Raw genomic sequence first — 24,549 nt, forward strand, 5'->3', positions numbered from 1 at the left:
GTTACACGCCGCGCAATGCCGAGTGGCTCTCAACAGGGGCTTTCAACGATCCGACTTTGTTGGGTATAGGGAAAAACGTAAGCAAGGCAAGACATTTAGACATGGCTTAATTGAGTTTTGGCAAGCCACGGGATTATTCAGTAGTTCATAAACAATTTGTGACACTTTTCCTTGCAACAACACAACAACTGCAAAAATAATAAGCGGCAAAGAAGCCAACTCAGAGGCGCAGGCGTGGAAAATTGCGACGAAGTTTGTTAACAAATTAATCAATGCCAGGCAACAAATTGTGCAACCAAATGCTTTGTGGCAATCATAAAGAGTTCCGCCTATTGTAATATTGCTGGGGAAAAAATGTCGAAAACAAAAGTTAGAGAAAACTGAAAAGCATTAGAGGAAATAGCGCAATTTAGAAAGAAAACGAAAATGTGAATAAATTTCAAAAGAAAATTAAATAAAAGTAGAGCAAAAATAGGCTAGCTGAAGACAAACGAATAACACAATAGAAACAACTAAGCAATGAAAAGTTGCAAAAATGCAAAATGCAAAGCAAAACCAGCCACACAGTCAGGCGCCATGTCATTGGGGCAATGCGACGGCAACAGCTGCGACGTCATACATATTTAATATGCATATTAAACCATAAATACTGGCTGTAAAGTGCGAGTAAAGCGGCAGAAAGAAGACACAAAAATCGAAAAATTGACTTTAATGCTGGCAATAAAGCTTAAGTCGTGATAAAGTAGACGCCATCAGTGGGTTTACAGCAGCGGAACTAAAGGCGGACGTAACCCGTTAGTCACCTGCGGCACGAAGCGCATGCAGCTAATGGCTCCATGAAGTCACACAGTGGCTTTGAGCGCGACTCGGGCATTGATTGAAAATGCGCTTAAGCCACTCGGCTGCTGAAAAGTACAAAACACATGCTGATGATGCTCAGTAGCGCAACGAAAATTCGTTTTGGAAGCTTGTGAACTTAAGTGGAAAACTGTGGGGAGCTTTGACATCGGGCATGGGCGTCCATGGCATTTTCGTCAAGTGGGGGTTAATGTTTGGTACTTTTTGTTTAAATTTTAATGTTAAGGGACTTTGATAAGGTATTTAGCTAAGCGAGAAAGCTAAAGTCTAGAGTAATTAGCTGAATTTTTTTTAATTTTCTTCTTATTCGTGCTTAGAATGAAAAGAATCTCCACGAAAACGCGTACCGTTGACTTATCAGGTCATCGTCAATGCCTCCGCACCATTTAGTAGGACGAGAAAGCACTTCTCAATTACCTACTCAGTCTGACGTAGCACCTGTTGGCCAGAGTTATTCGGCGTTGTATTTCGAGGCTGACGTTGTTGTTAGTGTCAATGCTGGTTCCAAGATAGGCGAAAATATCTACGATTTCGAAGTTAACAGTAGTATTGAAAATTCAATTCAGTGTGGAGTCGCACTGCGACCGAGTGCCAAGCCCACATCACAGCAGAGGTTTTAGATCGGCCTCGAACCCTACCAAGGTGGAAAAGGTAGCCCTCCCATCCTACAAATGGGAACCAAATAATACTTGCATAAAGCATGCACTTAATCCGGTGGCTCCTTGGGTGATTCCCGAGTTGGAAGAAAGTTACGTATAAGCGGATTAAAGTTCTTTATGCCAACTTTTTATGCTTCCTCGATTACAAAATAAGGAAAATAAAATAAATAAACATAGAACACTGCATGACAAGCCAAAAATACGTCAAAATAACCTTAAGAGTCGGGGAAATACTGACATCTTCCTTAACAGTTAGAGAATATATCTAGCTTATTTATAAGTTCCAATAAAAAAAATTTAGAGAAATTGAAATTTTTGGCTCGAAAACGAAAATTCGTATGGAGTCATTTTTTGGTCTCGCCCCAGGCACCGCCATTTGTTCCAAAACAGCAGAAATCATTTACAAAATAAGTCCAAATAAAAACTCTTTTGTCCCCTTGCTTTAAACTGTTCAATAATACCACGAATTTTTGGAAGAGAGAGAGAGGTAAATAAGTGATCACTTATTACCCAATATGTATAAAGGCCCCAATTAGAATACAAAATTTGAAGTTTGGTTTTTCCACCCCCTCGCAAGCTATGGAAAATAATGAAACTATGACTTGCCGTGTGAAAAACCGGAAAATATAAATATGCTGTGTAAGGAAAAGCACGCGACCAGTAGAATTCGTGGATGCACCAAACGATGAGCGCGCCCAGCTCAACGCCAGCAAATAGAAATAAACGTCAAGCCGTGGCGCCACACAAAGCTAAACAAAGCACACAAAGCGCACATTGAGTTGCTCGTGAGCAGGCGGCAACAATTGCTGCCACTTAAGAGGCGAACAATTACAACAACAACAGCTACTGTAGCGACCCTGGCAGTGGCAAAAGAAGTCGAAAAAAGCCAGCCGCAACTCCAATGTGCACACGAATATCTATTTTCATTCATTCTCACATATATGTACATACATACACACATACATATGTGGACTCATAGTTTTAGCAGTGGCAGTGGCAGCGGCGGCAACACGATTTGGTTAGTTGTCTGCATTTTCATTAAAAACAAGACCACTTTCTTGCGATGGGTTTAGTAGCTGAAAGAAAGTCAACGTGAAAGACGTGATGAGCGCGAGTGAGCTGCTGAATGCGCTGGCAACGAAAACTTGGTGAACAAAAATTTTCCACAAACACGATAAATAACGGTGATTTTGTAGACAAATATTTAAAAGCATAAAATCGCTTTGAATACATATATAACCGATTGAATACCCGATTAAATACCCGAAATTATTGAAATTAAATGAAAAATAGTGAGTTCTGCTGCCGTTTAACGCGAAACACAACCCGTGGAGTTCACAGCGCAATATAACGGTGATCATGCGGCGACTGTGGCAATTCGTTGTAAGTTCATGTAGCGAAAATAATAGCTATTAGTTAATAAAAGTGGTTCAAAAGCAGCAGCTTGTCGCTGCATTACATAATTACACAATTGGAAGCATGAAAAAAAGAAAAAAAATAAAAAAGCAGATAAGTATTGTAATTAAAAATGGTAATATATTGCGGCGCTTGTTTCCAAGTATTTAGTTGCAAGTCAGTTAAGAGTGAAATGTGTTTGCTGTCGGCATAAATAAAAAAACAAAAAAACAATGCGTTTGTTTTAAGACTCGCGTGTGCGCTTGGAAACTATGTAATTTTTAATTAACACCATAAATTGTAAAAAATATAATTAGCATGATAAATTGTGTTAAAACAATAAAAGGGATAAGCGCATGTTTACTTATCGAATTTCATATAAAATTTGCGGAATGCAAATGAAATATTCAAAAATGTTACATACACTCAATCGAAGGCAGTGAAGTGAAAGCGTTCTGCGCTTCCGCGAAAATCGAATTCGAAAATGTGTTGGCTATGCGGAAAATAAAAATGCGATCAGCGGCTGTAATAATAATGTAAATAATAATTGAAATTTATGGCAATTGATAAGGAAACAAGAAAATTTTAATTGCAAAACATGTTAAAAATTTATCAATGAATAAAAGGTGGTTTTCAACAATAAAGCCATAAAATTTATAAAAATTAACCATAAATTAATAATTTTAATATAATTAGATAAAGAAGAAGAAAAATATAGTTAATTGTAAATAAAAAGATAATTTTAATACATTATAACCCAACGTTTACCCTACTACCGCCCAACTGACAACTAACGCGAGGTTGTGCCCCTCCCATACATGCGGAATCAGCCGCGTCATGAAAGCCAACAGCGTTTTTTAACCCTCGAGCTCTCAAATTGCTCAGCTATAGCAACAGAAATATTTATATAATAATTTTTTTTATTTTTTTGAAATGAAAAAAAAAACCAGAGAACGTTGGGGGGAAGATTTGATTATAATTTGACAAATTTTTCTCGGTTTTTTATTTGCGGATAATTTCGAGCCGAGTTATGGTGAACACCGCCATTTGTTTTTCCAAGACCTTCTGTGGGAAGCTCTGTTACCGGCTTATGCTTTAATATTTCTGCATGGAAAAAATACCCTATATTGTAGTGTGCCCAATAATGTACAAAAGGTCCGAATAAAATTATTCAATCCATATATAAGAAATAAATTAGCAAAAAATTATTTTTTTACCTTGAAACCCTAACGCCTCTCTTAAACGGCTAGTGTAGGAAGGAAGGTTCGACCTAGAATCTCATCGAAAATACCCTAAGACGAAAAAAGTAAAAATTGTTTTTGAACTGAATCAAACTTGTCAGAATGGAGTTGATAACCAGGGTTCCACACAACAGAGTCATATTCAAATATACTATAGGTCTAATCAAAGTTCTAAAAAGTGTTTTAGTAACATATGTACGGTACTATAAATTCTTTAGACCAACTTTTAACAAAACTGAGAATACCTTTTGTTTTCAGAACTATGTTATCAATATGAAGATTAAAATGAAACTTAGGGTCCAAAGTAACTCCAAAATCAACAAAGTTAAAAAAATGCTTTAGTAAATAGTATTTTATTATAAACGTATAAGGAGAGGGAAACCAAGATCTACGAGAAAAGCAGGGTCTAACATTGAGATTCAAAGGCAAATCATTTCTATCACACCAAGCAACCAAATCATCAGTGCTCAGTAGTAGCAATTAGTCGTATGGTCCTTTTTTTTAGGACATTTTCTAATCTTGAATCTGAATTATGGAATTTTTTAAAGCTCAGCAAATAGGAAAAAAAATTATTGATCTTTTTACTGACCATTATGTAACAGTTGATAAAGAGCTTGATAATGATCAGTCAATATGTTGGCAGCTATGTATACGCTTAGTGGTTTGACCTGAAACTTTTTTTTGGAGTTTGTATCGGTGTAACGTGTCAAATGAAAAAGTTTTATTTATAAAATGTTAAGAATGTTAAGAATGTAAGAATGTTAAGATGGTATGACAGCTACATGTGGTGTGCTATAGTGGTCCGATATGGGCGGTTCTGACAAATGAGTAGCTTCTGGTCTCCGAAACTTCTTTCTGGTTATAACAAACTTCAGGGCAAACTTAATATACCCTGGCGGGAAATAGACGTATCTAGCTTACCAAAATGTTCACTATTGTGAACATATGAAAACAAATCTCAGGCTAGATTCCCAATCAGCAAAAATGTCATTATGGCGGGAAGCTTTCATATTGAAAACAAGAAAAAACGTAAACTTCTATTGTACCGAAGCGTTAATATATTTCCCAGACACATAACATTCCTTACAAAATCTTTATTCCGATTGTTATTCAGTATGACAGCTATATGCTATAGTTGTCCGATCAGAACTCTTTCTTCGCTGATTTTTTATTGCTTTAGCTAATAAGCCTTGCCAATTTTCGTGAAGATATCTCATCAAATGAAAGAGTTTTCCATGCAAGCACTTGAATCCGATCGTTTCTTTGCCCTTTTTTTTGCAATAGTGATCCGATCTCTCCTTTCGGTTTTAGACCCATAGTCCCTTAGACAAAGTTGTTCATAAGGTCTGCAAACGCGATTTTTTCATTTTTAGTCTCCCTGTATTATATACTCTTCCCAATTTTTTTTCTATATCCTTTATAAAAAATCGTAATAAAATAACTCGATTTTATGTAAAGCTGTTAGTATTCAAAATAGTGTTATTTAGACGGTAGGTGTCATGGTTGTGATGGGATTTTGCTCAGTCTTTTACTAAGCAAACGCATGGAACGTCATAAGAACATCATTGAAATCGGAGAATTCGGAAATTTCATCCAAAATTGGGTAGTACAACGACACAGTGCAGTTTTTGAAATTAATCATATGAAGCCCTAACGCTTAGGGAAGCTTAGCTACCACTTAGTTCACGGATATCACACATTTAGAAATTGAAAGGCTTTCTTCTGGTTTCTGGTGGTGAGGTAGTTAACTGAGTCTGAGTTGGCTTAAAATGTTTAGAAATTACATATGTACATTAGACCTCTAAACCACGGCAAACCCCATATAACACCCTTAACACTTCAATCCGATTTGTAATACAAACCTCTTTAGGTTAGACAGAAAAAGTATCTTGGATGTCAAAATTAATTAAATTTACCGACAGACGTCCCAAATAGAACGTGTCTCATCATTCTCGATTATTTTAATTGGTTAGAAATTAATGCATTAAATGTATAATGCATACATAAATCTTTTAAGAGGGTATGTACCTCGAATGGAGCCCCTAAAATATATTGAGGTATTTCCGGATATCGCCATTGTATACGTAGGTTACCTTTTACAGGTATATTTCGAAATTTTGGCAACCCTGGTGTTGCAAACTAGCAACGTTTTTGCATACGAGCGTTATTTCTGTTTTTTATAGTACCTTAAAATATTCATCTCGTCGAAGACATGTAATTAAATCAATAATTTTTTTGACAACTTTCGACACAGTTTAAATCAGCATCGCTAAACGTATTTCAATTTTTGGCGAAGAAGCTTCATCAAGGACCTTTGTTTATCGGTGGCATGGTGGATGCAATCGAGATTGTATGTAGATCACTCCATGACGAATTTCGTGAAGGCTGTTGTTCGCGCATGACGCACTTCTAAGCAAATGGTTGTGGGTTTACCAACTTTTACGTTCAGTAAAAATTAAAAAAAAAAAATTATAAAGAAAAGTGGCTTATCCTATATTCAACTTATGTTTAATACTCAACACGTATTTGAAAAGTGAGAGGAAAAAGTCGGTAATATATCAAGACCAGGGTTAGAGGTCTCTTACGGCATACCAGCTGCAAGAAAGCACAATTCACATTTATTATGTGACTGAAAGTAAGTAGATATAATGAAAAAGCTATTCGCAGCGTGCTTCTAACACATCAACGGGAAACTAAAAGCAGTTGTGCTAAACGAGCCATACAAGTTTATGACTCAATTGCGGCGCAGACCGAAACTCGATATTCAATACTTTTATGTAAATATTTGTAAGCAAATCCTCGTAAGTAGCAACTGCCACGTGCTCGAGCAAATGCGGTTGCGTCGTTGAAAAGTGAAAGTGCCGAAAAAATAGAGAAAAACTCTGCCAAAAGTGTGCACATGCGCGGCGATAAAGCGTGGGAACTACACATAAGCATGCAGCGTTGGGCCAACATCTAGGCCCCACAGAACGGCGAAACATAACAATCTCGTTATCTAGCGGAGGTAAAAACACGACAAGCGTAAACAAAAGCCAATTGAAAAGCTAAAAAGTCATTGAACGATAGCGATCGGGCATAATGGCGACAAAAAATGCATTACGCACGCAATAACTGGTGTGTGATCTGTGCATTGAACATTCGCGTTTACATAAAACTGATTAATTGAAAAATAAATGAATGAATAAGAAAGAAACCGGCGCAAATTGGCTATCCAGTCGGGATTTTTGTGTTTATTTATTGATATTTTTGCCATTTATAGTTTTATTTATTTGATTAATACACCTATTGCCATTTATATAAATACACACATGAGTATATAGGTGGGGATATGCATTTAGCTTGCGCGTAGAGTATAAGAGCATAAGCTGGCAGCCACAATGACCACGCATGCGCAGCTGTTGGACGTGTTTTCCACACTTGGACGAAGTCGTCGACACACAGCTGTACAGATTACAATGGAAATATCGATAATCGCAAGATATAAACTACATGTGTACACAAACACTTCACACCAAAGTAGAGGGTGAGTCGATTGGTTCGTGCAAACTTCAGTATACTCTAAAAAATGTTTTCATTCAAACAGGATAACGTTTTGTAATGATAAGTAAACGTGGCTAAACGTCTTTTACACTCAGCCGAAGATCAAACTTCACACGAACATACACCGAGCGAAATAGTAATGCAAAATATTTTTAATCTTCAAATCAGTGAAGAAAGCAAACGTTCGAATTCAACAGAATTTAATGCAGCTTTTTGTAGTAGAAATTTTAACATTTTCAAGGACGTAGAAGAAAATAGATATATGTGACAAAAATAAAATTAAATTCATGCTTGTATGCATCGAATTTACGAATGACTTAAGGACACAGAGATCGATTTTGCCCATTCTTCTTTAATTGCTTTTTTGAGCTGCAATGGGTGTCCAATTGGCGTCCACTTTTGTAAATTTGCTTGCTAAGAATGCTCCAGAGGTTGTCCATTGGATTAAGGTCTGGACTAACCGCCGACCAGTTCAACACAAGAGTATTTTTTTCGATGCGATACGCTCAACGCTGTCAATTTGAGCATTGTACTCAATTCTTCTGCAAAATTTAATAAAACATCATCCAATGCTTCTACGTAATTTTCTGCATTCATCTTGCCACGGTAGCTAAAAGCAGCCAAGGTCAAAAGAGTGTGGCGCATTAGTCGCGGTTCACGAATATCTCTCGAACACTTCTGACAACTCGATGGTTTCATCCAATTGAACTTTTTACATTGCTAAATATTATGGATTGCCGTTCATCATTGAGTCGAGTCGTCATAAATTTTGGCTTGGCCAGTCGCTTTTGATATTTTAAATTTGAATCTTCACTCAAAATTTGCTGAATTATCCTTAAGAGAAAATTCACTTCATATTTGGTTAGGGCTGATGTTTTTATTGACAACTAACCGTCTTATCGCCCTTTTACACCAGTTCTACGCCACTTCTACGGGTTCTTCGCAGCGGCTATTTCAGTTTGGGAAAAAAGAAATATTACACCCATCTAAATCTGAATACGGTGGTTGGTCGATGGTATTCATTGGGTTTTTGGCTTTAAATTGGGTCATAATTGTGGCTCGATGCGAGGGTGCATTATCATCGTGTCCATGAATTGTTATTGCACAATTCTCACTCAAATGTCTCAATATGGTTAAATAGAACTCCTTATTGACCGTCTGACCCTCCGAAACAAATTCATGATGCACCAAACCGCAAATATTGAAAAAAGCAACACGCAAAACCTTGATTTTTGAGCGGTTTGGCGTGGTGTTTTTGCTTTCGGCTGTTTTTTTTTTTTACCTCCATCGGCAGTTATAATGCTCTCCATGAATGTGGGATCGGAGTTCGCACGATCGAGCAGGAGCAAAGATACCTGTTTACGGTACTCTTTTCGAAAAAAAAAATCAGTTTTATCGGAACGAGTTGAGCAAGAACGCGTTTCATACACAAAATATCTACCAAATTCATTCGAACGGACTCGCGAGAGATGTCGAGCTTTCTTGCCATCTCTCTAACACTTGACTGACGATTTCAAGCACCATATCCTTCACTTCACTTGTTTAATAAAACGAGGCATGTATTCATCTATCTCTCGATCTTTGAAGCCTATATATTTGATAAAATTGAGTCACCGTAAGGCTTTTCCAACATTCACAATGATTCCGCATACCAAATTCGGCTCGAAATACAAAATTTTAGACAAATTCTTTGTTCGATATTTTTATCCATTGTAAAAATCGTAGTGCGTTACTGAGGTGTACCGACTTAAACAGCTATTGTAAACAAACTGGTTGACAGATCGGGCGCATATTTTGCATTGTAATTAAGGACAGTGCTACCAACTTAGCAAAATACATATTTTTGAAATATTGTTTACCCGGGAAATTTAATTACAATTTCCGGATGCTTTTTGTCACAAAGTATGATAAAGTCTTACAAAAAACTGAAGTCCAAACACGAGTTCGTTTAACGGTATACCCGTTACATAGAAAATATAACATTTTACAAAATTTCCAATAAATACCTGTTTATTAACCCTGTATTTATATGTTTAAACTTTATTACTATTTTCTGCATTGTTATGACAACCGTCAGCCACCACCTTTCAGTTTCGTTTGCATGTAAAATTCGTTGTTAAATTTAATTAGGAATAATCACAAAACGCGTGCGTATGAAATTGATAATAATTAACAATGTTTGACATTCAACTTCTGTGTGTCAGAAGACAATATTCACTGAAGAACAAAGTGAAATATTTCAACCTTGATATTCACAGAGTTGCAAGCACTGGGAGGTTACATTTATTCAAGGTTGTTGAGCTCAAAAATCTTTGAAATATTTAACTTATTTTTTGGAAGGAAGAGCGTGGTTATGTAGATTATTGCTGGTATTTCGCCAGAAGTTATAGAGAGCTTTCAACCATTTTTTGGTAGTAGATCAAGTTGAGTTGACAAGACTTGATTAAGAAATTTTATTTTTGATCTGAGAAAATCTTTGAATAGTTGACTAGTTATACCGTTCGAAATTACAACAAACGATAAATGGAGAATATAGTCTTCAGTAGGCCTCCACAGCCCTTCCAATATACTAACTTACTGATTTTTAACTGGAGACCGATTGGGCAGAGCTGCAGTATAAGTACCTATAACCAATATTATGCCAAAGTTATCAAAGTGAAATCGTCTGGTCAGGTCAATATACCTACAGGCAATATTAGAGAGCGGGTGAGTCCGGTGGGCTAAAGTTTTTGAGTTTTTGGGTCTGAAACAATTTTAGGCAGAAATATTTCGTTCACCGCCAAACACCTATTTTCGGAGATATCGGCTATGGGATCAAGGAAATCCAAACTTTCTCAAAATAAATAACTGATTATTAAATTTTACGAAAAAACACGTTTTTTAAAAGAACTTAAACTGAAGAGTGTTTTATTATTGTCTCGCAAAAGCAAATAAATTATAATAAGTTCACTTTAAAGACTTTTCCCACTCTCTTCTCAACAGATTTATGCCACATTACTCTCTTTGTGCGAGGTATGTAACGGCACAACAACAAAACCTTACACAGAAGCTGAAACAACGACAATAATACCGGTTACGACAACAACAACGAATTCAAACACGTTCGAAACAACAACGTTAACAACACCAACTAATTTGTCAGAGCCATTGCCCACATTGGCAGCGAAATTGGTGCGACAACGTCGGCAACACCCGTACACCGTTATAAGGCATGTGGTCCGGTCCTCGAAGCGCGGCACGAAGTCACGGCGACGTCAGAAGTGGCCAAAATACAAATATGGACCACCAAATTACAGCATCGGTCACCCGATCACTTACTACAAGCCAACGAAACAATATTTACCCGAGATAACAGAGCCACCGAAATATTCGTCAATCGACGAATTGGATTTGACAAATCACTTCAATTCCGCCGATTATGATGCGCATGCACCAAAGGGCAATCACTATGAAGACCAAACCATGGATTTGGATTTCTACAGCAATACGGACCACTCGTTTCCGGAAGAGCCTAAAGTCACACATATAGAATATAGCACTTATGATGCGAAGAAAGAGGTGCCCACCTATTCGTATACGTCGACTAAAACGGAATTTAGAAAGCCATATTTGAAACTGCAAAGCTACAAAGGCTCGAAGAATCATGGTGGCGGTTATGAAATGTCAAGCAGCAGCAGCGGTGATTCGGGTTACGAGGATACGCACTCGTTCATACCACCCGACAATGTCTACGACATGCATCCGATGAGCAGCTACGATACGCCTTCGCCACAGCATGACGGCAATTATTACGACTACACACCAGTAGACACGAGTTCACATTCGAATACGCATATACCGGCTGCAAAGTATGGCGTACCAGATACGAATATACCGGTTCTTTTCACACCACCAGCCAAGCAACCGGATTATCACGCCCCGAAGCCAACAGCCGCAGATAGTTATAGCATTTATGATAAGAAAATACCAAATGCGGGCTATAACTCGGTGAAAACATCAGGTCATACTAGCTTTGCCGAACCACCGCCGAAAACCAAAGTCGAAATCACCTATTCACCCTCTTATGAGATTACCTTACCACCATCGAACCATAAGCCTGCAGCGGTAGAAGATTATCGACCAGTACCTGGTCATTTCGCTGAGCCGCCAGCAGAGCCGACACCTTCTTATCATCCACCCAAGGGACCGGTGTACCGACCTACAACTACGTATCGAATACCTGAAACCCCAGCACCACCTGCATATAGTCCAACTCCACCACCTCCTCCTCCACCATCTTATCACCCGCCTGAGGCGCATGAGCCACCTGAGTCACATGCACCGCCATCATATGATATACCGGAATCACATGAAATTGCCTCTTATGAAGAAACCGATTTGCATGAGCCGCCATCTTATCAACCACCCGATATACATGCGCCCACATCTTATGAGGTGCCCGAATTGCCCCACGCCCCACCTTCGTATCAGCCTCCTGAGCCACCAATACATCCGCCGTCAAGTAGTTTTGAAGTGCCCGCGCCACATCCGCCGCCAGCATACAGCGCACCCGAGCCACAGCCACCTCAGCCGCCATCTACGTATGGTCCACCCGACCCGAACTTTTCAAGTCCATCCGCGCCTTCGCAGTATCCACAACCGGACTACATATCACCGTCGAGTAATTTGCCCATAAACTCTAAATATATGCCGCCAGCATATGACTACCCAAGATCGAGTTATGAAGTGCCCATCTATGACCCGATACCCTTCGAGGCATCGAACAACGACGAACACGAAGCATATCCGCCGCACACATTCGAGAATCAGCACATCGACAATCACGCACAATCGGCATCCTCACCTATACCAACCGCCGATGCACCAGCAACGCGTCACCCTGCGAATAACTTCAATACACCGTCGCCTACAAGAATCACGAAGGGATTCAAAGTGAAAACCAAGCGTAAGCGTCTGCGTAATAGCACACCGGCTGTCACCACCAAACATATATTGGACGCGCCCGAATTGGAAGAAGCATTCGAGGCCGGTCAACGTCATAAGAACCAATTGGCGCTAAGCCCCGACACTGTCGTTAATGAATCCAATTACGTGGAGGCACAACGCCATGACGAACCCAACTATTTTTTGCCCACTATCACGCCGGATGTGGGGAACGATAACAGTTACGTTAGTACCGCATGGAATCCCATACGTATACGTGCCGCAAGTACGCCCACAGCACTGCCTGCCGCAACGGCAACAAAGGCTCAGACACCCTCAGTACCGGTAACGGCTCCCACGGCCGCGCGACCGAAAGAACGTCGACAAAATTCTGGTCGCCAACGACAACAACAACAACAATCTGTAGCGCCGTCATATACGTCGACTAACGGCGTTACCACGAGAACACGACAAACAACAACACCGCTACACAGCGCAACTGAGAATACTGCTCAGGTAACGGTAGATAAATCGCGTTCGTATAGTTACTATGGCGGCACTTCGACGATACCGAAAGCAAACGATCCCAGTACATATCGTACACGAGCTAATACTTATAGGCAACCGACAAGAGCTCCACCTGTGACACGCCAAGATGTGCCTACATCTAATAGGAATAGAGATAGAGATGAGCCCGTGCCGCATCGCACAACGAAAAGCGTTTTCGAAACGACTTATTTCAAAAGTCCGCGAAATGAGCACTTGGAACGGCATCTGGGCGCATACGCGCAGAGTTTGCCGAAAAACCATAAACTATATTGAGTATGGAATATGCAGAAAGGGGTTGGGTAGAAATGTAGGAATGGGAAAAATGCTGTTATGTCTAGATTGGTAAGATTTTCCGACTTTTAAATATTTATGTAGTAATACAAATATTGAATTTGACTGCTCTTAACGGTACTGACTAGTAATTATATGTAAAAGATAGCAACAAAGCCGTTAACCATTAAAATATTTTCGCAAGAGAGTAGTAACTTCGCTCACGAGCTGTAATTATTTCTCTCTCGAATCGATGCATACTCTAATTCGCTCACGAGTTAGGTTATGTCTCGTATTTTACTTCCGAATTTGGCTAATTATTTTAGGTTCAATGCTTGATCCTCAAATGGGGATCGCGCTTGGATTACATAAAGATGACCATTAATATATAAGGGACTTTTTATATGCTTTACCTATCATATTTATAACGTATAATTACTGTAACTTATTATGTAATATGGATATGTCTCCAATAATAAAGGTTTTGATAAGAATTGCAATTGTTTTTGTATTATGTAAGTGTACTTACGATGCGTTCGATAAAATTGCGCCACTTTTTGCTTGTGCTATACATTTGGAAATCATTGAAGAACACTGGGCCCGATGAGGTAGGCGGTAAATCAGGTAGGTTTGTATCCAAATTGAAAACCTTCCGGCATTTTTCAAGTAAAGCTTTCATAACTGGCATCAAAAACGAATATTCTTCGGGATTGCCAACTGCAAAAAAAACAAAGAGACACGATTTAGTAAATTAGTAAAAAGTTAGTAGAACGAAACATGGCACTCAAATTTAATTTATGCTAGATTTTATAGTTAATGAGAGGTTAATAAAAGCAAAAAAAAAAATACTTCGGGTGCAAGAAAGTTATAATAATCTTCAGATATAAAATAGTTTTCCATTCGGAAACTTGACAGTGATCGTTGCTGTTGTAACGACAGAATTCTGACGAGTTGACAGTCCCTGACCGGATCAAAAATCACGGTCCGTTCCGGTTACGTAGACCCGACTGTTGCGGGAACGGATAATATTAATCGGTCAGTTTGTATGGCAGCTATATGCTATAGTGGTCTTTTTAAAACGAATTTATTTGGGTATTGTACCGTTGCCTTGGACAGTGGTCCAGGCCCGATTTCGTGAAGATATCTTGTCAAATAAAAGAGCTTCCCATATAAGAACTGGATTTTGATCGCCCTATTTGTATAGCAGCTATATGCTATAGTAGTCCGATATCGACGGTTCCCACATATGTGCGGCTCCTTGGGGAGAAAAGGACATATGAAATTTTTCGGATCGATAACTCAAAAACTGAGCGACTAGTTCGCGTATATACAGGCAGACAGACGCACTGACAACTAGCGACAACCAACCTTCAATAGCATTATCCAAAGCGCGATTAATGCTGAACAATAAGTACGCCAATTCACTGGGATCTTCTGTGTTGCGACTCTGCAGTATGGCGTGCAACTTCGCTGTGGCCATAGCCACCACACCCGGATTGGGGTGATATGAGCATTTTAACAGCAAACCCAAGCACAAACGTATCATATCCGACCAATCGTCGTTAGAGCCCTGTTGGAATATCATCAAAGCGTCCAGGAGTGCTAAAACACCGTCCAAAAGCTTTGTTGAACATTTCTTCGATTCATCCTCGTTCGAACCGAGCACGACAAGGTCATACACCATGCGTAGAATTTGTGAGGCATTCTAGAAATGAAAAATCATTATAAACAAAATATGCTAACACAGAATTATTATAATTATTTACACACCTCTTGGTTTATTAGCGTCTGATTGCCATTTTCGGACAGATCGAAAAGCGACGCCTGCACAGCCATTTCTAGTATGCGCAGGCGCAAAGAGAGATGCGATGTCACCAAATCGTTATTGAGCGCCAGCAAATTTATGCAGCCGAGCACTTGTCCACGCTCCTTCCAACATTGTGGATGATCATTGCTGACGCCACGCCAAAAAACGGTGAATAATATATTCGAAACTAGGTACACAAGCTGCTCTTCGCTGTCCACATCGGCATCTGGTGAAAATTCAAAGCCCGTGGTTTTGCTCTAATAATCAAAAAAAAAAAAAATTGAATATTGTTGAATAAAGCAGCTCGGGCAGCACTTACCTCCGAATCGGCTTTTTTGACAACTCGCTTTGGTGATTGCGTCGTTGAGCTATCTGAGCTTATGGATTCCGTGCGTTGACGCGAAAGGCTCTTAATAAACGAAAATGACAGAAGGGGTTAGAAAAGAGTGCAGATATTTACTGTGACTTTCTTACCGTCGACTCGGCCTCAGTGGAACCACCCAGCGTCAATGGCTCGAAGGTGTCTTGAATATCGTGTGTAGTTTGGCGTATAACTGAGAAAACAGATGAAACATTTTCGACGACAGCACCAGAAACAGATTCGGCCAGTTCTGTAAGACAATAAAGGTCGATTACTTTTTAAGATAACCATAGATAACAAACAAAATGTAGAAAATGTAATAATGCTACAGTAAATACGAAGTAATATAAGAATATTATTTTTTTAAAGGACTTTGGCACTCACAGCGTTCCACAAAATCATTGAGAAAAATCTTAGTTCGCGCCAAAACTACAAACACTACAAAGCCTATTGTTGCCTTCTCGGTTCTATTTACCTTTAATTTCACTCTCGATGACGTTGGCAGCCTCCGTAACACTCGCTTGTATCTCATTCAATATGAGACCGCCATCACTATGCTCATCATCATGCTCCTTGGCCAATTGATCTAATTCCACTTGCTGTTCGCAGAAACTAATCAAGTCCGATTGATTCGCGAAGTCATTATTATCTTCCAAAAGCACATCCAAACTAATGCCAAAGCTCTTACGCTTCTCCTCATCGGGTTTGACATTCGTAATCGGTTTATGTATTAGCAGACGCGCAATGGATTCCTGCCAACCCGATTGCTTGGCTATGGCCTGCGGTGAATTGTTCTTGACAAATGTGGTTTGCAACAGACGCTTGGCGATCTCCAGCTTAATGGGAAGCTCACAGGTGCTGATGTGATGTACAAGGAAAATAATGCCTGCGTAGTCGGCTTCTGAGCCCAACATTTCGTCGACTAAGTGAAAGAGTATGGTGGAGCTGAGGGTCATTGGTATGGTGTAGGAGAAGAAGCCGGGAAAGAGAGAGCTATCGCTGGCGTTGTCGTGCAATCGTAGTATTTGTTTATACTTCTGATTTACGCGCGAAGTGCTCAGCAGGCAATTAATGAACTGTGTAAGGAAAATAATGAACTTCAAAGTATGTGTAAAATTTTTAACTACGCACCCTTATAGCGGCCTCTTGCACTTCGGTGCTATAACTCTTATCCACAAAGTAATTGTACAGCAAATTAGCCGTTTGGGGTTCGTGCAATAGCAGAATCATTTGATCTTTGCAGTTCTTGCCCTTGATATGGAATGTCAACATCTCCAGAAATTCGATGAGCACATTTTCCTGCCGCACCGACGCCAAGAACGCAATCATAGTGGAAATCTCTTTGATATTCACATCCTTCTGCAGGTAAAACCGCACAATAGCGTAAAGCGTGGCGCGTAACGTCTTCGCATCCTCCGGCGTAATGCTGTCCGGCGCGCTATAGTGATCACGCACAACATCCAAAAAGAATTGTATGCCGAACTTCTTGCGATAGTACTTGCGATCGTTCTTAATCATAGCGCTGAGGTACTGCACATGACCGAGCGTGATTTGGAAGTTCATGCGCGCCCAAATGTGAAAATTGAATGCGATATCGGTGTATAATACGTCCAGCAGCGCCGAGTTGCCCTGCGCATTGCCACTCTCCGACTTCTGACCTTGCAGAGATTCGATGAAAAGATGCGTTGCCATCAACGCGTTCACATCGAATATGCTGGGCGAGCACTTTTGCAGCATAGCGCCAATCATTTGCAAGCACTCGCTATTCAGCATATTCTCCTGGTTGTTTTCATGGCCGTGTGTGAGGTAGCGCAGAAAGCAAATGAAACTGGCGACGGGGAATTGTATCATCTTCCACTCTGTAAAAGTCGGGCGTACACTTGTTTAGTTGAGTATCAAGTAATATATATTAAGGGGCACATACCTGTGTAGGAATTGGAGGAGAGCATTTCCCAATCGGAGAATTCTTCTGCGGTTGGTGTGCGTAACTGTTCGCCGCTGCCCAGCGAATCATTGCCCTCAGCGCTGGATAGCGAAAAGTCATCTTGCTGCTTGGTGAGGCGATGTAGTATCGGCAATATCGCCTGTACGCCGCCGATACTATTTATTGTATCTTGTATTTTTACTATGGCGCAATGATGGGCATGGACTTGTGATGGGAAACGACCGCCCGGTATGAGATCTTGACAGCTTTCGCTCCAATAACCACCGGGTGCATAACAGAATACAAAACGCGATGTTAGCTCGAGCAAATCATTGTCTTGCGAGAATATCGAAGGGAAATGTATGCCCGCATCGAATATGGTTTTGATATTTGTGGTGGGCTCTGCCAAGAGTACAGCGCCCACTTGACCACGCAGACAAGTTTGCTCGCCGAACACAGTGTCTTGCATGCCGATGGGAAAATTTTTCACATTCGGATCGAATGAGCTTTGTGTGCGCAGCGGAAGCGTAAAGTAATTTGAGACCTGTGCAGGAAGTAAGTAAACAAATAAATAAATATTGAAAGAACAAAAATTATTTTGTTAAAGTAAGCGCTTGATAGACGATGACTACACTGACAACGCTGCTACTCACGTTGGTTGACAGTGTGCGCTCGAGCAGGCTAGGCAGCACACCCTTATAAGAGCTGCCCGACTCCTGGGATGAGGAACGCGGTAAGGGCGAGCCAGTGGCACTGACTGCGTGTTGTTCAACTTGATGGCCACGTAAAGGCAACGCTGCCGAACCGATTGAGCAGAAATTGAAGGGCTGAAATTCGATAGCATAGAATGATAACATTTAGCGAAAAGCAATATAAACAAAATTTAAACAAATTTACCTCATTAATCGCTTGCACTTTGAGCGTCGCACTCAATTTCTGCATGAAGTCAATGTAAACATTGATTTGACTATAAGAAAATGGACGCTTGGGCGGCGTAATAGCGACGGTAACATAATGCCATTGTCCGTCCAACAACGTTTTCGTATGCACCACCGATGTGAGATATTCGCGACGCGTCAATGCTGCCACAACCAAATTGCCGCTATTCTGTATGAAAACTTCAAAGCCGGTGTGACTCGCTGTGCGCAAACTGTAAATGCAAGAAGTTTAATGCATAAGAAAGTTGATAGCAATAAAACATGAAAAAATGTTAATTTCTGCTACACCGAAACTATAATGCCCTTCACAAGTGCATTTCGTATAGCATAAAAGCATATTTACTTGAGCAACATGCGTCGGCAATTCGGCCGATCCGTATCCTTTGAGCCTTCACCATCACCACCTTTGCCAGCCTTCCTCCGGCTCACATCCACATTTTCTTGCAGCCTTACGAGCATGTGAAAAATGAAACCATATGACCCCGACATGGACCAATTTTTGATATCAGGCACCGCAATGCCTTCATGCGACGCGCTGATTGTAAAAAACTGCGTGCAAACATTGCTATTATTGAGACTTTGCAATGAGCAGACAATTAATGTTTGTAGCAGTTGTTTGGATTGTGGAAAACCGCTCTCCTCACGCAATAAACTGAATATACGTTTCAGCTCAATCGGTATGATGCTTATTTTACTTAGCTCTTCAATGAGTTTGATGAAATTTTGTATGCAACTTTCAGCGAGTTTCTCATACTGATGCAAACACTCACAAATCGCCTTAATGGTGCGATTGTCGCAGGCAACGGATTTACTAGAAAGTGAAAAAAATGCGTAAATTTAATAAAAGAAGTAATTTTAGTGACATAGTTGATATTTACGTTGCATAATTGGTGGTGCAGCCGCGCAGTATTATATTGCTTAAGTAAATTTGTTCGCGCTCGTTTATCTCCGGCAGCCACTCAATCAGTTTGATGACAACTTCTGGCAGTACGAGCAAATGGTTCTGCTCATTATAGGCCATATTGAAGCATGCGTCCAAGAGTGTATCGTTAGGTACGGCTAAGGCTTTTAAGCTCTTGAAAAATTTCTCTATTTTATCGTACACACGCAAATGTTCGGCAATGCTGGGCGAATTGCGTGTAATTACCGCTAACGCTTTGGTGGTGGCGCACAGCACTGGCGCATAGTTCATATTCCAGCCCTATGTATACACAGCAGATACAAATTATTTTCGAATTTTATAATTGGATAATTGAGTAGCTCACATTTATTTGCTTTGGAATGCTTATAAGCGTATCTACCAGCGCCGTCTCGCTAATAGCTTCACAGATAACATGCGCCTTCACCACATCCACAAGGAAGAGGCAAACATTCTCGACGGTCGCCGCCAACGCATTCACGTCCACAATCACATCGCTGGCCTCGTCATCACTAGCGATTTCAAACGCTACGCTATTGCCGCTGAGAAAGTGATCAGTGGTCAAAAGGGTTTGCAGGGCATCACAGTAAAGCTGAATTAGCGTAACTAAATCTATTTGGCGCTGGAAAAGGCAAAAAAACAAAAACATATTATTATTTTCGTATATTTCAATTATTTTTTTATACCGTTACTCACTTCTTCCGGACTAGACTTTTGTAATACAACAATCATAAGAGCACAGCACTTCAGCGCAACGGCGCGCAGCTCACTGGCGCTTTCCCACTGTGCAATAATCTTCATAATGACTGAAACGGTTGCGGGACAAATGGCGCGCATGCCATTACGCTGTAACCGCCGATGGGAAGTTGGTATGAATGAATTGGAGGTTAGAAAAAATTAGTATACCTTAGTTTTGAGGAAATTATTTTTAAAAATCATTTGTTTACAATTATAGCAACAAGCAGAAATAAAAAGTGTAAGGAACAGTTGAGAATCAAAAGTTTTTAATTTTGAGAGCAAAGCGGTTGTAGTTGAATTTTTCAAAGCTTTCCATCTAAAAATTTACAAAACATTATTTATGTTTTGGTTTTGGTTTTTTTTTTGTTTTTGTTTATAAAACTCACTAGTTGAAGGAAAACCAAATATTTTTCGTCAAAAAAATTTTTTTTTTGTTATAAACTTCTAGTAAAGAAAAACTTTTTTTCATCAAATATTACAAATATTAAATTCAAGACTTTTAAACCAGCTTTCCTCTTTCGAAACATAAAAAATAATTTTTAAAATTTAGAAACAACAATAATTACTGTTTAACACAGTTTTTAGCACAAAACACCAAATAAAATGCAATCTAACAGTACAAGGGATAAGTGTCTAGCAAATAGAAAACAAAAAATTCCAAAACAAATGCATTTACATATTAAATGACATTTAATTACGCCGGTTTGACCACTCACCAAATTATCACAGATTTCTTGCCCTTCACCACAATTTGCTGTACTTTTAGTTGTCAGAGATGTTAGCGATTTCTGCAAGTGTGTGTTTGTACAGTATTTGCTTTCGTTTTATAACGAGTACAAAGTTTTTTGGTAATTCAAGTAGTTAGGTTGCAACAAAAGCACATCACAATACAAAATTAAATATGAAATAAGGGAAAATGTAACATTTACAATGAATGAGGTTATGTTGAAAATTATGAAATTAAAATAAGGTTTAATATTAGGTGGCAGTAAAGAACCAAAGCAGTTTAAAGAAATATGCATAAAGACACATATATAAATAGAGAGTACATATTATACTATATAATTTCAAAAAAAGTTGTTGTAAAGAATCTACTCTTTATCTTATATGTTACTAAGCATTGCAGAGTTTTTCAAAACATGGAAATTCGATCTTTATGCATATTGCAAAATACAGTTTTAGACAATAAAAAAAAATAAATATATTTCTAAGTGTTTAGGTTTAAAAGTATACGCGCACACATATATACATGTATGTACATAAATATATCAGAATTATAAATAAAGCACACAGTCAAAATTGTTAGGCGCACATATTGATCAAAACCTACGCTGCAACATATCGAACTACCTGAGATCCACATATAACAGCACCTAAAGCATTCACCAGACATTCCCCAATCGCAGGAAATTTGGTAAGCTCTTCCCTCTGGAAGCAATCTGAATCAGAATATATATATTTTAATTGTTATTCTCAAAATAGTATAGAAAGATTTACTTACCATAGATAAACGGCACAATTTCCACATGCACAGTATGTGGTTTATAAGGTATTTTGTGAAAATCTGCATAGGCGCCGCGTAAAAAGCTACGCCAAGTCAAATAAGGGTCATACATAACTTCAAGAAATTGCGAGAAACTGCGAAATAGGTGCACTACTTCCATAGATACTTGCTGCCGAGTCATGCACTAGAAAAATAAATTAAACATATGTACATATGTATATGTAATTATGTTCCTAATAAAATTAACCATTTTATGGCATAAAATGTAATGATCATTAGCTAAAGGATAACTATACCAAACTTAAAATATTAAAATTGTGTGATGTACCATAAAATTTTGTAATGCTTATAAGCATTAGAAATTCGAGTTTATAATTCTATCTCTGTAGTTAGCTATTTATTGACATTGTTTTTAATATTTCTTTGTTTTTAGATTAGTAATAACCTTCTTTTCAATATAGCACAGACATTACAAGTTCTTGCTTATCTTTCACCGTTATTGAATTCTATGTGAACTTGTTATTACCAATGCTTATCAATGAATACATGGAATATTTTATAGCTTTATGATTAAAGAAAATGTTAGTAAATACCAGCAAGTTATCGACTTCTAAGAATCAGTTAATTCAATTATTTTTTTTTTTTTGTAAATAGATAAGTTTATACATATGAAATAGTATGATTATCACCTGATTTATTTACCTCTTTGAATGTATTGGCCAAAATAGCAATTAAATTCGATTTATATTCATATTTAATAATTGCCAAAATATTATCAAAGTGTCGACAAATTATCACTAAGCAATCTACCAGAACAGCAATCTGACGTATCTGCTCATCGTCAAGTGTGCCCTGAAACATAGTAAACAATAAAGGACATTATCTTTCAAAAACTTATCACTAAATTACGATGTTTTGCACATACATTTTCACTGGTATCGCGAGCAATTATGATGAATTTTCCTATTGCCGGCAGCAACTCATCCGGCAGACGTCCCAGATGTGGACCACTATCCGGGCGCACCTCATGCCACAGCGGTAGATCGTCACGGTCAAAATCCACCGGTAATTGACTCTTCCAAATGCTTACAAAACGTTCAATAAATTGACGAAAATAAGATTCATCATTCTGTTTTCATGTCCAACAATAACAACCGGAAAATGGGAAAATAAAAGAGAAACAGAGAGGCATTATTCAAATGAGAGCAATTTTGGCATTAAATGAGCAAATGCGTGCAAAATCACTGAGAGCAGCAAGCGTTTATTTATTTTGTGGGTGGGCTGTGTCGGCACCATTGTAATGCAACCTGAGCCGCAATATTTCGCAAAGTGGGGCGGTTAGGTGGTTCTGTTATCAGTATGTAAATTATTATATGTTTATCTAGGTAATATCCGCAGTGTTACATAATACTCCAGAAAAAAGAAGCAATGTGTACACATAGGGACATAAATAAAATTGATAATGCAAAATAAAACGAAAAATTAAGCTACAAAGAACTTAAGTGTTTATACATTTTTGTTGATATTCTTTTTACAAAGCAAACATTCTAACTTATTGAAGTGTAGAATTTCATTTTATTTTTCCATTGTTTACTGGGCAAGCAATCCAATAAAGACGAATTTGTGAGGAAAACCCCCTTTTAGAAATAGGACAACAAACGTTGAAAATTGATGATTAATGCTTCAAACACGCCCATTAATAATTTGGAGATTATGGTGATACGACTTTGGCGGTGTGGCAAACAACTACAGGTGACATTGTATGTATTTTTCACTTTCCAATTAGAATAAAATTACTGCTCACAATTCTTTTATGCATTTTAACATTTTTTTTGTACTCGCCTTAGTCGTATACTGCACCCATAGATTGTAAATATCCTTTTTATTATCCATTATGCGACACTTTTCACAAAATTGTTGTTGCACTCATTTAAACAAAACTTGTTTAAACATTTGCTATTATTTGTTTACAACACAACACTAAAATTTATAAATTTTTCACCGGAATAAAAAACACAACTGTAGAATAGACAAACACAAATGGAATGAAGAGAAAAACCAAAATTGCATTGCAACCTTAAACTCACCACGTGGTGGCAATAAGCAAATGTCAAATGTCTTTTGCTAGTGTTGGCACATTTGGAAGAAATCAATTTGTGTTTACAATTATTATATTTTGAGATATTAATGATTCATCTACATTAACAAGTATATTAGCATAAGCTTACAATCATTGTTGGTCAAATGATGAATTTTGGCGCACTGGTTGTGAGTAGGTCAATTTTTTTTTGTGTGTTTTTGTTATAAATGAATTCGCTTCACATTAGTTGAAGGCGAATTCATATGCCAAACGAGCAGCTGATTGCTTGTTTTTCTAGGGTCTTATAAGAATTTTTTTGTTTGTTTGAAGGAATGCAATAATTTGATATCGGTAGGTAGTGCATATTTCTAATTTCCACTAAATAATTTTAAGCACAAGAATTTGTCATAACAAATGCAACAAGATTTTGATGCCAAGTTTTGATATTTTTATGCGATGCGGAGTGAAATTCTTTTCGGTATTGTATTCAAAGCTTTGTGAGATTTGTAGATTTTCCAGAGCGAATAATGTAATAATGAAATCATTTTCCACAAAGCTTTTATGAGCCTAAAATTGCCATATACTTATGTACATACATATGTATGTTGTAACGCACTTCCTACAGTACACACCTGATCGGAAGCAGATTTATATTCGGTTAAGGACGCAATCTTCGTCATTGAAATTTTCTATATCTTTATAAGATTTTTTACCACTCATTCTTACGTAGGCATGCCAGGATTTTTTAACCTTTTACTTTTTACAGCTTATTTGAGCATAACAATTATGTATTTCTATGTTGGTAAAGTGCCTCTTAAGACTGGTACCTGTAAAATATGTTTT

At 38.4% G+C, this 24,549-nt stretch overlaps 2 protein-coding genes across 3 annotated transcripts in view; one reads left to right on the plus strand and one right to left on the minus strand.

Moving 5' to 3' along the window:
• LOC120778928 (neurobeachin-like protein 1) overlaps nucleotides 1-23,606 on the minus strand; it is a 101,359-nt gene extending 77,753 nt beyond the window's left edge. Inside the window, exons 1-20 of one of the 2 annotated variants that reach the window (XM_040110973.1) lie at nucleotides 23,469-23,606; nucleotides 22,552-22,755; nucleotides 22,329-22,478; nucleotides 21,624-21,810; nucleotides 21,473-21,561; nucleotides 20,839-20,910; nucleotides 20,081-20,230; nucleotides 19,731-20,006; nucleotides 19,344-19,666; nucleotides 18,809-19,276; nucleotides 18,425-18,677; nucleotides 18,181-18,354; nucleotides 17,528-18,071; nucleotides 16,735-17,462; nucleotides 16,079-16,679; nucleotides 15,717-15,853; nucleotides 15,562-15,651; nucleotides 15,206-15,499; nucleotides 14,804-15,140; nucleotides 13,965-14,152 (exon numbers count right to left, since the gene is read on the minus strand). In XM_040110973.1, the coding sequence (XP_039966907.1) occupies nucleotides 13,965-14,152; nucleotides 14,804-15,140; nucleotides 15,206-15,499; nucleotides 15,562-15,651; nucleotides 15,717-15,853; nucleotides 16,079-16,679; nucleotides 16,735-17,462; nucleotides 17,528-18,071; nucleotides 18,181-18,354; nucleotides 18,425-18,677; nucleotides 18,809-19,276; nucleotides 19,344-19,666; nucleotides 19,731-20,006; nucleotides 20,081-20,230; nucleotides 20,839-20,910; nucleotides 21,473-21,561; nucleotides 21,624-21,810; nucleotides 22,329-22,478; nucleotides 22,552-22,755; nucleotides 23,469-23,519 (5,316 nt within the window). In that variant the 5' untranslated portion in view covers nucleotides 23,520-23,606. The remainder of the gene's footprint in view (nucleotides 1-13,964; nucleotides 14,153-14,803; nucleotides 15,141-15,205; nucleotides 15,500-15,561; nucleotides 15,652-15,716; nucleotides 15,854-16,078; nucleotides 16,680-16,734; nucleotides 17,463-17,527; nucleotides 18,072-18,180; nucleotides 18,355-18,424; nucleotides 18,678-18,808; nucleotides 19,277-19,343; nucleotides 19,667-19,730; nucleotides 20,007-20,080; nucleotides 20,231-20,838; nucleotides 20,911-21,472; nucleotides 21,562-21,623; nucleotides 21,811-22,328; nucleotides 22,479-22,551; nucleotides 22,756-23,468) is intronic. The other variant, XM_040110975.1, reaches the window with a different exon arrangement.
• LOC120778929 (proline-rich extensin-like protein EPR1) lies at nucleotides 2,630-13,895 on the plus strand. Its single transcript, XM_040110976.1, has 2 exons — nucleotides 2,630-2,900; nucleotides 10,676-13,895. The coding sequence occupies exons 1-2, from the start codon at nucleotides 2,877-2,879 to the stop codon at nucleotides 13,436-13,438; spliced, it is 2,787 nt and encodes a 928-aa protein (XP_039966910.1). The 5' UTR covers nucleotides 2,630-2,876; the 3' UTR covers nucleotides 13,439-13,895.
• Nucleotides 23,607-24,549: the final 943 nt, after the last annotated feature.

This window comes from Bactrocera tryoni, chromosome 5, assembly GCF_016617805.1.
Source record: "Bactrocera tryoni isolate S06 chromosome 5, CSIRO_BtryS06_freeze2, whole genome shotgun sequence".
Classification (NCBI taxonomy): domain Eukaryota; kingdom Metazoa; phylum Arthropoda; class Insecta; order Diptera; family Tephritidae; genus Bactrocera; species Bactrocera tryoni.